Source organism: Peromyscus maniculatus, chromosome 14, assembly GCF_049852395.1.
Source record: "Peromyscus maniculatus bairdii isolate BWxNUB_F1_BW_parent chromosome 14, HU_Pman_BW_mat_3.1, whole genome shotgun sequence".
Lineage (NCBI taxonomy): Eukaryota > Metazoa > Chordata > Mammalia > Rodentia > Cricetidae > Peromyscus > Peromyscus maniculatus.
Window position 1 is genome coordinate 37,457,474 of NC_134865.1, and position 13,958 is coordinate 37,471,431.

Genomic DNA, 13,958 nt, shown 5'->3' on the forward strand with positions numbered 1-13,958 from the left:
GCGATGGGCACTCAGGACAAGCAGGAGTCCTCATGCTCATCAAATACACAGAACAACATCCCACAGATCTTCACTGAACAGCAGGAGGAGTGGGACCTCCTTGCCACTGCCACACTTCTAATGGTTTATCTGTAGCCTCAGTGAGTAGCATCACTGCTGGGCCTCTGAGTTTCCCTTCAGAAAGGTGTGACCTTATTTCTCTTCCAGCCAGAAGAGGGTCATTTGCTACAGAACAATGAACAAGGTCAGCTTGTGCTGAAGGCATGCTCACTCCATTTATGCTCACATTGCCAGAAATGAACATGCCAACATGGACACACACACATAAGTCATCTCCTCAGAGAGACAAAGAGATGCAGAGCTGGACCCCGCCTCTCATCAGAACCCTTTATATAGTATTTTATAGAACCCCTTCTCTTTACAGCCAAAGCCTTGGACTAACTCAAGACAGTGCCCCCCAAAGCATGGACTCTCTGCCTACTCACTATAAACATACACCACACCTATAGCTGGCACACAGCTTTTATCTATGTGTAGATATCATAGACACATATTACCAATGCTCGGCTATTCCTACCGTCCCAAACACATTTACTTCTTTTGTTTCATGACTACTTTTCACAGCATGGTAATACTAAAGGGACGTGGAAGTCAGAGTACAGTATGAGAAAGGGGAAATGTGTGTAGTTTTCAAAAGCACACTCAACATTATAATTGCTCCTTTATTCAAGTATAGTATTGAATATGCTCTAGAAACAACAGCAGAGGGGCATTCAGATCCTGCTCATCAAAGGGGTCAAGGTTAAATAAGACTAGAATATACTGTCCTGGACTCACATAGCACGTGACAGCTTTGGAATCATCTGGTCTAACTCCTGGCAAAGAGAAGGAAATAGCTACCTAGAGAGAGTAAATGACTTCTTGTCTAAGATCAGAGAGGTGTTTAGGAATGGCCACATGGCTTTTATCCATCCTCATGTCCACAAGTATGGAGAAGAGTTTGCTGCTGACGGAGTCAAGGAATTTCTCACAGCCTCACAGTCAGAATGCTAAGATATTCGGGGAAAATGAGTTTTTAAGCACACTTTAAAAACATAATAAGAAGGATTCTTGAAAGGAAAGCAGAATGGGAGGTTTTGTCTACATCCTGGGAGCAGCAGCATCCAATGCCACAAACATACTGGCCACCTGTGGCGCCAGCCCTTCCCTGTGTGTGCAAATCTGGGGAGTCCCTCCCATGAGCCTCTTTTAGGGGAGACAGAGCAGGCTGCAGGAGAGTGCTTCCTCCAGCCACCTCCTCCCCTGCTCTTGGCTACCTGCCGAGGCCACCACCAAGGTGCACAGTGGTTTCAGATTAGTCCCATCTACTCAGGCTTGCTCCTGTTTGCTGTGACAGGAGTGGGTGTGTGAGCAAGAGGACTTAGCTCCTACTGGGTCCTCTGTGTGCAGAGGCAGCAGCAGCCCTAGCCCAGTGTATCCCAGCCTTGGACTGAGACGGACACAGGGCCACCCAGATGAGGGCCCAGGGTCAGCGGCTGCCCATGCATCCACCGGGTGCAGGAGTCCACTTACCGCAGTGTGACTGGAAGACCTGTGGCTTGACGACCTGGTTGCAGGCACTACACACGACCAGATAGAAGTCATCGTGCGCTGGATAATGGCCAAACAAGTGCATATCTGGGGGAATGGAAAACAAAAGCAATCAAATCTCAGAAGGTATACAGTTTCCTCCTGGAATTTCTTCCAAGGACAGACTTTTACAAGACACCCATGGGAACTCAGTCATTTACTGCAGGGGACACAGCTGGTCACCACACTGCTGCCCAACTGGCAGAGAAGCAAAGGTCTTCAGGATGCTGCCTAATTTCACTCCTGGACGCTACTGTGACACCTACCCATCTGGTCGGCAGTGGTAGGATTCCTTGCGTCACAAACTAGGGGAATGAGAGAGACAAAGCCACAGCTCAGCCTTTACTGTAGGACTGAAGGGTTTCCCCATTACCGCCTCTGTTCCTACAGCAGTTCCCCCAGGTGAGCGGAGAGGGGAGAAGGGGCTGTAGTGGAAAGCAGGATCATCTTGGCCTCGACTGAGGGAAGCATTAAGGGCAAAGGGATCTTCTGAATGAGCAGCCTGTTCACCACCACCATTATTTGAGTTCATTACTGTTCATTTGATAAATAATTACTGAGTGTCTGCATATGCCAGGTACTGTGGTAGGTGCCAGGGAAAAGAACGAGACTGTTGCTCTCCTGCAGCTTATGATGGCATGAAAAGAACCACACTGGATGTCACTGGCGATGGCAGTTACAGTGGTTACAAGAACAAGCTGTATGGAGTCTGAAGAAGGCGTGACAGGTAAGTCTGGCTTAGTCTGAAGAGCAGGGTGGGTAAGCTAAGACCTTGGCATGAGGGATTAGAGAAACCCCTCTAGTAGAGGGGGAGGAGGTGACTCAGAGCGTAAGTCAAGAAAGGAGGCTCTGAACACTGCAGGCGGCTCTTGTTCTCTTGGTTGGGACAGAGCAAGGAAGGGGTCGGTGTGAAGCTGGCAAGGGCCCAGAAGCCATAGCTGTGCAGACCAAGGTGAGGATGTTGATCTTGATACTAAGAACAAAGGGAAGCTACTGAGTGTTTTGAAGCAGACGTGGAAAGCAATCAGACAGCTACATGAAAAACATCAGGACGGGGCATTCACCTGAGACATAATGCCTTTGTCCTCACAACAGCGCTTTTCATAACAGGCAGTAAGTAGAAACCCAAATGTCCATCAGCTGATGAATGGACAGACAAAATACAGGACACTGCCCATCTACAACAGGAATGAGGTGCGGTACCTGCTGCACATGGACGAACCCTGAGAGCATCAGAGAAAACGGAAGCAGGTGGTGCTCTGTGCGTTCCCGTTTATGTGAACTGTCCACCATAGGCAAATCCACACAGACAAATCATTAAGTGCTTGCCTTGGGGTTGGGGGAGGCGACAGTCATAAGGTGGAAGTCTTCCTGGGGAAGTGGAAATTTCCGAAGATTGCTAGTGGTAACATTTACAAGATCGAAAACATGGACTTACACCCTTTAAATGGGAGATTTGAATGGTATTCGAATTACATCTCAGTAAAGCTGTCACACAATAAAGGCCAGTTCTGAGGAAACCTGTGGTCACATCTTATGTACCACTGAGTAGTAGGAGGACCCAGAGGATTGCACCACCTACCTCTTCGCTGACTGGCTGTGCACAAAGTTGCCTCTGCCATACATCCCTCACCCTCCAGCCCATTTACCAGATGCGGTCTGTATCTTTACTGAGAACCCCCACCCCAACACAGACAGCTTCCACAGATTCTAACTCAGGCCAGAAGGATGGGCTGAGCTCTTCATGCTCCGGGCAGTACCCACCCAGAGGAGGAACGACCCAAAGAACGACCCTTTCAGCAAGCCTGTGCTCTGCATGCCTTTCCCGGACAGCCCTGTGGCTTCTACAGCCAGGAGGTCAGCACTGTCACCGTACGTCAGGGAGCCCTTCACTCCCATGGAGGGACCAGGGGAGTCAGTCGGGTACTGGAGATCCAGGCTGAAGTGAATCTCTAACTTGAGAGTACCTCCAGGGGAGTTACCGTCTGTATTCATGCCCCTGGGGACTGGCCCCCTCCACTCTACTTCTGTCTAAGAGATCTCTACACACCTCTGCCAGGGTCTTCAGAGAAGCAATTTTAGTCATCGTCCAAGAGGAAGCCCCACAGGAGAGGCTGGGGGGAGGGGGCCTGTGATGGGTCCCCCAAGGTGTAGGGCCAGGCCTGAGCTACGGGACCTCCATGGGCAGTGGGACCTTCAGTTCAGAGCCTCATACAAGGAGCACATCACCCTGTGAGGACTAACTGCCAACATCATTCTTGCCTAACTGCCAACATCATTCTTGCTTCACCTTTATTTTCGGGTTGCCTATTTCTATAGGGTGTGTGTGTGTGTGTGTGTGTGTGTGTGTGTGTGTGTGTGTGTGTGTTTCATACATATATGCTTTCTGAAGACATATGTGAAAACTACAGAAAAGGCATGTGTGTGCAGGGTGCACCTATGCCTGGGAGCATGTGGAGGATGGGGTCAACCTAATCTCAGTGTCATTTCTCAGGTTCCATCCACTTTTTTTTTCCTTTTATGAGACAGAGTCTCTCGTTGACCTGGAGCTTGCCACGTAAGTTGGGCTGGCTACCCAGCAAGTCCTAGGATTTGCCTGTGTCTGTTTCCCAGTGTTGGGATTACAAACACTCCACAGTGCCTGGCTTTACATGTGGTACCTGGAGACGGAACTTAAATTCTAATGCTTTCAGGGCACTTTATTCACTGACCAATCTTCCCAGCTCCACAAAAATATTTTTAAGAATTATTGGTGATCTTTCCTAACAGTTTGCATCTCTTTCAAGACATTTTCTACCCAGGCACATGCTTGTAAAGGTTAGGCCTTGTTTACTGAATGAGAATGGGATGGAGTGGCCTTGCAAGCCTTCTGCCATAGACCAAGTTATGAAGGAACAAAAGGATTTCATTAATCAAACACACACACACACACACACACACACACACACACACACACACACACACACACACACACGAACCTGTCTAGACTGAGCTTTATAAAGAAATGTCTCAAATGCATCTTGAGCTGGCAGCTGTGCCAGGTGCTGGAAGACTGGGACCAGCCCATGCAAGGTGTGAGGTATGTGCCTCTGAGATTCTGTTGTCACGCTTCATGACCATCATTTGATGATGCTCCATTCTTTAATATTCCCAGAGATCTGCAGAGCCCACAGCCATAGACACACACATACAGGCCTGTCTTTCACTCCTCACTCCCAGACACACATGCACACGCACACGCACCTGCTGGATCACTGTTGAAGGTAATGAATAAGCTGGTTCCAGGCTATGGTCTCCTAAATGTGTATCCCCCGCCCCAGGCCCTTCATCAATAAGCAATATTCTTGTATTCTATCTACAACTCTTTCAGCCCTGCACTGCTCTGCTCAGAGACATCTCCTGTGAAGAGGGAGAAGACCTGCATATCTACTTGCTTATACCTTAGCAAGTCAACCTTACGGCTCTTCTGCAGGCTGCCCAGGGTCTGAGACACAAGACACCTGGCTGATGCAAAATACGGTGCTTAGATTCCAGAAGATCCTACACACACACACACACACACACACACACACACACACACACACCCCACACTTCACATAGCTGGTGTTCAAGATCAGTGTGCTATTTGATTAGAGTAACAAGGGCCAAAGATGAGAGAGAGAAGACAAGAGAGAGTTGAAAACTAATGTGTCAGGCACAATGCTAGCTGTTCAGTATTCTCTCTCTTAATTTATCCCTTAAGCAAAACACTGAGTACAGTTTTAGAAAACAGGGGTGTGCTGATGTGGGCTTGTACCTGTGTTTAAGAGCATACATGTTTTCCCAGCTCCGTGTTCAGGGTTGACTGACGTAGTATGAAATCAGCCCCAGGGGAATATCTATACCACAGAAACAGGCAAACAGTATGGCTCAGGCCTTTACTTTTGGAAGAGCTGTTGTTAAGCATTTACCAACACAATACTGAATCTGGATGGGCAAAAGTAAAAGGTAAAATTCTCTATGTGCCACACTTCATGGTAACCACCAAGTACATGCTAAGACATACCCTTCTGGAGTCTGTGATGTGCAAATATTATCTCAGTTACTCATTCGTCATCAACCTATGGAGTCAATGCCTCGCTTTCCAAGCGAGGGAATAAAGGTAAAGGCAGTTTGCCAGAGCTAAGGCAGGATAAGATCACAGGCCACCGACGCCAAAGCCAGTTCCTTTCCTTAGCAAAATGCAGTATCTTTAATAACAGAGCAAGGTCTCATTTTACAGATGAAGAAGTCAATTTCAATGGTTCAAATATGATTTTTCCTAAGATTGACATGAAATTTCATTGCTTTTGTGGCAGGGTTGGGAGTGAGTGGGACCTTTAACGGTCAGAGTGGGATCTGTTTCTCATGGTAGTAGGGTCCATGTAGCAGTTACTAGGGTGTCAGTCCATCCCTCATGCTTTTCCTCCTCCATGTACAACTTCTTCTACACTTTACCACATTATGATGCAATACCAGGCCCTCATCAGATGTAGCTGCTTAGCCCAAGACTTCCCATGAAGTCAGACCCGTGAGTCAGAATAAACTTCCCTTTATAAACTGTCCAGTTTCTGGTATTCTGTTGCAGAAAAAAATGGCCTAAATCAGAAGGATTGTCTGAATAACCAACAGGCTCCTAAGACTAGTAAGTGGGTAGTGTATACACAGTGGATACTCTGGATATGGGGTTGCTTCACATCCTGGGTGGGACAGCACATTTATCTTGCTCCTCAGACTGGTGAGAAATTAAAAACTTATGAACTATTTATTTCTAGACATTTCTATTTATTTCTATTCCAATGTTGTGAACCACAGATAACTGAAGGCCTGGAAAGCAGAATATTGCATAAGAGGAGACTAATGTATTTATAATACAGAAATCATCGCTCACTATATTCCACACTCTCATCTTCCCTGGGGGAGCTGGCTGTTAATATAAATATATATAATATATTATATATCCATATTATATATAATATATATGTTTACTACCCCTCCCCCAGCATCATACTTCCCTGGCTCCACTCCCCAGATATAACACGGAGAGCACTGTATTCATCACACCACATTGGGATATGAACAAACTTTTGTGAACGTAAGATTATGTTTATGGCATCGATTATTATCCCAAGAAATTCTCTACAACAGGGTCAAGTTGGTGTGTTCATAACTTTCTTTCCAACTCTGTGGCTCTCCCTGAACCTTCTCCATCCCAGACGGCAGAAGAGGGGCACAGATAGCTCAAGAGATGCCAAGTTTGAGACAATAAACTGGTATCTATAAAAGCGAAGTGATGACTCTGGTTTCCCTGAGCAGTTGATAAACTGTTCCTAAAATGAATACAAAAAGAAATCGGTAGAATAGGGATAGTGTTTTGTTCAAGATCAACAGCTTTCTAAGGAGAATTCTCTTGCTAAGCTGTGCGTGTGAACCAGTTTACAGCCAATACTCTCTGGTTGAAATGGCTGCAGTTAGGGAAGGGCAGGTGGCATGCCCAGCTCACTGTTTGCAGAACACTTGTTGCCGAGATGGGAAGACAGCTGGCTTTGTGGATTTGAGATCAGACTAGATGCTGGACACCTCCCAAAGCTCAGGACTTCGACATCAAGAAACAAGTGGAGAAGGCCGGAAAGATGAAGAAACTCAGCAAGGATGGAAGAAGGGCAGGACCCTCTGCAATGTGAATCACAGTTCAGGATGCACAGGGAAGCTGCCAGGAGCAGAATGCTTTGAAGGCAACTGAACAGCTTATTGGCAATCAATGCTACCTGTGCTCAGGAGAGAAAAATACCACGGTGGGGAAAAAAAACAAAAAACAAAAAATAAGCAACCTTGACGTTTAGATTCATGGAAGAAATAATAAGGCCTACGAATTGGCCTTCATTTCCCCAAAAGTCTGTCCAGGGTTTTGAAAGCACTCTAGGCACAAGGAGAATTATAAAATGTTGAGGTGGCACATGCTACACACACACACACACACACACACACACACACACACACACACACACACATACACACATATACTATAGCATATTGAAAATAATTTTATAACATTTTAACATGTTTTCCTTTTAAAACTTACCCCAAAAATATTGTGTTTGGAAAATAAGTGTTAATTTCAACACACTAAGCTTCTTCCCTGAAGGTGAATATGAGAGCCAGGCCTAAAATGTTAACTCCTCACTCTGGGCAGCCACTGCCCTCAGGATGGTCAGAGGGCCAGTGCCACACGGCTGAAGGCAGCTTTGATTCGTGGGCTTCCATTGACATGAACTTGAGCCAAATGATTTGGAGGAGCAGCCAGTGTGGTTCAAGGACAAACAGACTGACTCCAAGCTGATTGGAATTAGGCCACTGAGCGACTGGTCCTAAGAGCCTTCCTTCCTCTATCAATTTTCATGTGCTTCGTTATGTGTTTTTTATTAATACCTTTTCTTGTTAGTGGCATTTTCTACATTTTAAACACTGATGAAAACACATGGAAAGCTGGGACATAAGGGACACAAAAATGTCTCCACTTTGCTAAGACAGAGGGATTTTGTTGGCTCACTCCAACATGGCTTTACATCCACACAACAAAGCAATCTGGAGTCTTCCAAGACAGACCACGGCTTGACTCTTCTTTCCGCAGCAGGGCCCAGCTCCCCTCTAGGCAAAACTGCTGCCTTTCAGCTTCTCAGAATTCTGAAAACCAAAGCCTATGCTTCAAAACCAGCAAGATCTGGAAAGGGGGACTGGAACCCAGTCAGAGATGAAGCAGTGGAGGCTGCCGAGGCCGTGAACAGCCTGCATGGGCCCTGGGACCAGCAGCCAGCCCTGCTCTGGCCCCCTTCCCGGGGTTGGGGGGTACACCTTTCCTGTCTGGCAGCCAGATACTAGGAAACACAGGGAGCAAGTAGAATCTCCTATACCACTATTTGGATGTCCCCTCGGGGTCCCCAAGCCCAGATCAACACGGCCACAAGAAGGCCCTTCAGAGGCAGTCACTCAAGGTGCATGGTGGCCAAGGGGCTGCACTGAACCCCGAATCTTCCTCGGGCTTTAAAAACATGGTGTCCGATTGCTGCACCCTGGAGTTGGCACCCTGAGTTCAAATTCTGGCTCTACCATTCGGCATGACAACGCTCTCAAAGGCCGTGTTTCTGCGTCTGGGATAGAGTGTCGTATTTGTCAACCAGCCGGTGCTCGAGAGATTTCTACAGCCTTCTCATCTCTGAGAACTCGCCTGACCCCTCCCCAGGGAATGTCCTCCCTCCTGCCCTCCAGCATCCTGCCCTCCAGCATCCTGCCCTCCAGCATCCTGCCCTCCAGCACACCCTCACTCAGCAGTGAGAAGCGGACTCTCACCGTGGGGAGGTCTTCTGGAGGACAGGCTCCCTGATGCACTGCTCCGGATCTCTCCAATGGCCAAACAACCTCGCACGCAGTAGCTGCTTCATCGATGCTAACGCATCAACCGGCCGAAGTTCCCAAGACGATTTATTTTCCACCCTTCTCTACCTCCCCTCTCGAAGGAGACATAGCAAACGATATAAACTGCTCTAATATCCGTGTTGTTATCTACACTACAAGGTCAATAATTTTATCAATCCATTTATTCTTTGACCTCCTTAGAAGACAAGCACTTTGTGAATCTAAGGAAGTTCCAAGTGGGCCACACTAGTGAAGAAGTGGTTTGTGCCCCTGTCACCACACAAAGTGTCAAATGGCTGGACTTCCGGAACTGACAGTCACCACTGCTTCCTGCTCTTGGCCTTAGTTAGCATGGCCGCCTCAGAGCTGGCACTAGGGGTGGCCTTGGATGCTCCATTTTTTATTGCCTGGTTCAAGCTGCTCTTTGCTTCAAGACCACATGTGAGCCAAGGCATGGACTATCTAGATTTTTCCCACCCTTCCTGCCTTAGCTCTACCTGTGTGATCCTGGGCCAGCACACTCAGGTTCAGTTCAGGGCACATTGGGTCAGCCTCAGCCCAGCCTGGCAGAGAACAGGACTGGCCAGCTGGGCAGCAATGACCTTGGCAGCTAGGAGATTAATTCTGTAAAGGGCTCCCCCTTGCCTATGCCTCACAAATCTGACACTAAAAATGTTCTTCCGGATGCACAACCAGTCCCAGTTCTTGCAAGCAGTTACAGGGACACCGGGCTCCTCCCTGTCCACTCTTACCCACTTTTATCCACCATTCTAGCCAGGCATGCTGGTAGCTCCTGGCCTGGTAGGCTCTGCCCTAGCCTTCAGGACAGAGGAAGCCACTTTGGCAGATTTCTGGGGTGTCCTAGCCAAGGCTTCTCTTACAGCAAGGACTGCTTGAGTTTAGAGGTCAGCTGTGTAGACAGAACAGGCCCATTTCCTCCGTATCAAGTTAGTCCCACAGTCCATGATCTGTGTGAAGGCCAAGGATAGGTAGGCACAGCATGTTCAGGCCAGGACCTGTCAGTGAAAGCTGCATAGTTCACTGTGGCTCAATCAGAGGAGAAAAAAAAGATCAATTTATGGGGTGACATCTTAGTCTGTTTTGCCTGGCTTTCCTGCTGAGGGCACTTTACTAACTGAATAGAGAGATATGAAAACTTTCAAGAGTCATCACCAGACCCCGCCCCCTTTGTTCTTTCTGCTCTAAATGTTCATGCTTATTATTTTTTGTTTCTTTGTTGATTGTTTTTTTGAGACAAGGTTTCTCTCTGTAGCTCTGGCTGTCCCAGAACTTGCCCTGTAGACCAGGCTGACCTCAAACTCACTGAGGTCCACCTGCCTCTGCCTCCCAAGTGCTGGGATTAAAGGTGTGAGCCACCACTGCCTCGTGCTTATATTTTCTTTAGGGACTAACTACAGTTGGGATACATATTTTCACACTATTCTAAGTCCTTCCTGGGATATTTTGTCTCAACTTGTGTTCTATAGGCCTTAAGTGTATGCGCTGTGTGTGTGTATAGTGTCTGTGCAGTGTGTGTGTGTGTGTGTGTGTGTGTGTGTGTGTGTTCCTCACCTCCAATCCCTACTGTTCAGAGAACTATAAGAGCTTGTTTGTATGAGGCCAGTTTCCAGCAAATTCTGGGGTGATTTCTACCACCTCCTCTGGGGTGCTTCTTGAGTTCAGGTTGGGTCTTCCAGCACAGTCTACGGTACCTTCCCTGTTCCTATCCCCCAATAACCTCTGAAGAGACCTCTGTGAGGTGGAGAGAGGAAACATATTTCAAGGAATAGGGCAGTGGGTTTGGGAACCAGAAAGTCATTACTCCCATGGTTTTCCTTACAAAACAGGTTACAAACTGATGTGGTTTGAACATATCTCCCCAAAGTATACGTGCTGGAAACTCAATCCCCAGCACAATACTCGATTTCTCAGAGTTGAGTGGGTTAGTAGGGCAGAGGACAACACTGTTACCAAAGCAGTGGGACATTTACGGCAGGAGTGAGTTCCTGACAAACGGATAAATCCCACCTCTTCCCTCCCTTCCCTTCCCGGCCCATGGCAGTCCTGCCTGTCCTGCCGGGCTTGCTGTCCTCCTCCATCCTCCACCATTAACAGCCGGGCAGGAAGGCCCTCAAGATCTAGGGTCCCTTGACCTTGGCCTTTCAGGCCTCAGAACTGTAAGAAATAAATTACTCTATAAATCAGCCAGTCTGTGATAATTCCATTATGACAACAGAAAATGTACTAAGACGTGGCCAAAGCAGCTCCTCAGGCTGAACAGGAATGTGCGATCGGAACACCTCGAGTGGATCGCGGGGAAATCAATGTCTCCTAAGGGACGCTTCACTCTCTCCGGACTGTGCTGCAGGATGGACTGACAGCCCCGTAAGTTCCTTTTGGGCTCTTTAGTCATGTGAGATGGTCCAAAAGGAAGAGTGCCAAGAAAAGGTGCGTGAGGAAGGGAGACGCACACGCCCTTGGTGCACAGAACACCTCCAGAAGGAGCAAGTGAACGTAAGACCAGGGAGGCTCTCTATCTGCTGCTCATCCCACCATCTGTGTCTGCCACAGGAAGCACTGGAGGATGCAAGTGCCGGTGATTCTGAGATGGATTTTACTTGGTCTCCACGTGTTTTCTTGCTACACTCGGGGGAGGGCAGGGCAAAAGTAAGGCAGTTTTAAGATCAATCACTCAATTAAAATTTAAAAACTAAACCAAAAGAAACTTAACTAACAGCAGGTGAATCCAGCTGGCCTTGGAGGGCTGCAGTTTAGCTGCAGAGCCTGGCTGGGCTGGTGCACTGTCACTTCCCCAGCCTGTCACAGTTCTGGGCACGCAGTCAGTGTCAGGTGGAAGTCTGTGGGAATTTCCTTGCAAGGCAGCAGCATCCAGACTTCTCTCTGACATGCAAATGGTCTTTTTGCTTAAAAAAAAAAAAATGGCTTCATGAGGGTCACCATCTTGCTTCATGTCTTTTGTAAGCTGAGAGGCTCTTATTCTAGGTGTACACAAGACAGAAAGGGCAGGGCAGGAGTCAGGGATGGGTGGTCAGCTGCCTGTGAGGGTCAAGCCCACACCATTTTGAGGATTTCCACAGCCCTGCTAAGAGGAGGACTTGGAAGGAAGCCATTCTCTTTGGGTCTGCAGCCATTGGTGACAAATGCACCCAATGGCCACTAGAGGAGCCAGACAGGGTCTGTCCACCACACGCTCTGGCTCTCACACAGCAACTAAAAAGACTTCTTGAATGATGGGTTGCAGGAGGATGCTGAAAGGAGAGCCCATGAAGAAGCCTGTGGGAAGCTCATGAACACAGCAAGGTGGTGTGGCAAGCCCTACCCCAGGGGCACTGGATGATGCAGGCTTGGCTATTAAGTTATTGCTAATAAAGTCATCCAGAACATGTGGCGGAGACTCGTAACCCACATAATCGAGGAAATGTGAACCAGAAAAATCTCTCCATCATTTCAGATATATCATCATCCTTTGCTCCACAATGGAAGGCTACCTCAGGGTTCTGTCTACAGAAGGAAACACGATGAAGAGATACTCCATGAGACTCTGTGAACTGGAATTCAGGAACAATGGGTGGTCCCAAATATTCCTGATAAGCCCATAGCACTGTTGAGCTGATTCTTATGTGGAGGGTCCAAGGTAAAACAAAACAAAACAAAAACCTTTGATGTAGTGGTGCTTGTTAGTGCAAAAAAACTGAAGTAGGCTGTGGCTTATCCAAACTAGCAAGGCAATGGCTCTCCCTCAGAGGACCGTTAGTCAAGGCCACAGAACCCTCCAAACACCTGTCAAGACGGCGATGGTGCTGCCGGGGCTCAGGGGGTAAATGTGCCATTTGGCTCCATGAAGAGAAGTGCATCCACTCAGCAGAGCCAGTGCCAGTGGAAAGGAACTGTTTATCAGCCCCGAATCAGTGTGCAAAGCACTTACGCTCTTGGGACAGTCATACTGGGATATCCCGAGGCCTTAAGGCAAGAATGGGTATTTGCAAGACGAGCTACAGCCTCTCCAGTTGGCCAAGCACTATGCCAGGGCTCATGAGCGTCAGAAACATATCTCTACTCCAGAGAACAAAAACAAATACTCAAGTATCATACTTCAGCTGCTCCAGCCTGCCCCTCATCCGACAACCCTCTCAGTGTTTGGGCTTACAGCAACAGCTACCTTCAGAGCTGCTGTAGGCACGGAGGCCCAGGGAGAGAAAGCTGTAGAAAGAGAGGGCTACAAAAGCTGTTTTAAGGTAATGGAAAAGATGATCGATCCGCTGGAGGAGAAAATCATCTTTGATAGCAAATCAAACATCAGACTAGCTATGGCCCGAGGCAAGAAGGGAGCCTATGAAAATGGTGGGTGAGCCTGTGGATCTGGCCCTAAGCCCAGGGGCCCATCAGTTTCCGCCAAGCGCTCCCTGGCTGTTCCCCTTGTGCCTCCTCACATTCTCTGCAACTGTATAAATCCTGAAGGGCCAGCGTGAGTGCAGTCTCATCTAGGAGCCCTCCATTCCCACAGACATAACTCACCCTTTCTCCACGTGTGTTCGGCCTCTGACCACTTACTGTTGCCTTCAGCCAACTCTACGCCATGTCTGAGGGTGACTCTGGATACGGCTGTCCTCCCCACGTGTACACTTCTATTTTATTTACAGACTCACATTTAACAGTCAAAAATGAAGACTGCCAGAAACAAGCTCACGTGCTTAAATAAGTAGCAAGGAATCAAAGCTGTCTCACATTAGCCTAAAGGAGCACTGGAGAGGTTTAGCTGGGTAGCTGGGGTAGAGGAGGGAGCAACAAATGCCTGCTCTGTTCCTAGCTGGCTATGCAGCAATATCAAGCCACAGGACTAACCTCCCTGGGTCTACCTTTCCTCTTCTGGAAGACAG

At 48.0% G+C, this 13,958-nt stretch overlaps 1 protein-coding gene across 13 annotated transcripts in view; it reads right to left on the reverse strand.

Moving 5' to 3' along the window:
* Atxn7l1 (ataxin 7 like 1) overlaps window positions 1-13,958 on the reverse strand; it is a 228,182-nt gene that overhangs the window by 148,526 nt on the left and 65,698 nt on the right. For all 13 annotated transcript variants that reach the window (XM_076550801.1, XM_042260724.2, XM_016007911.3 and 10 more), the window contains one exon: window positions 1,573-1,677. In XM_076550801.1, the coding sequence (XP_076406916.1) occupies window positions 1,573-1,677 (105 nt within the window). The remainder of the gene's footprint in view (window positions 1-1,572; window positions 1,678-13,958) is intronic.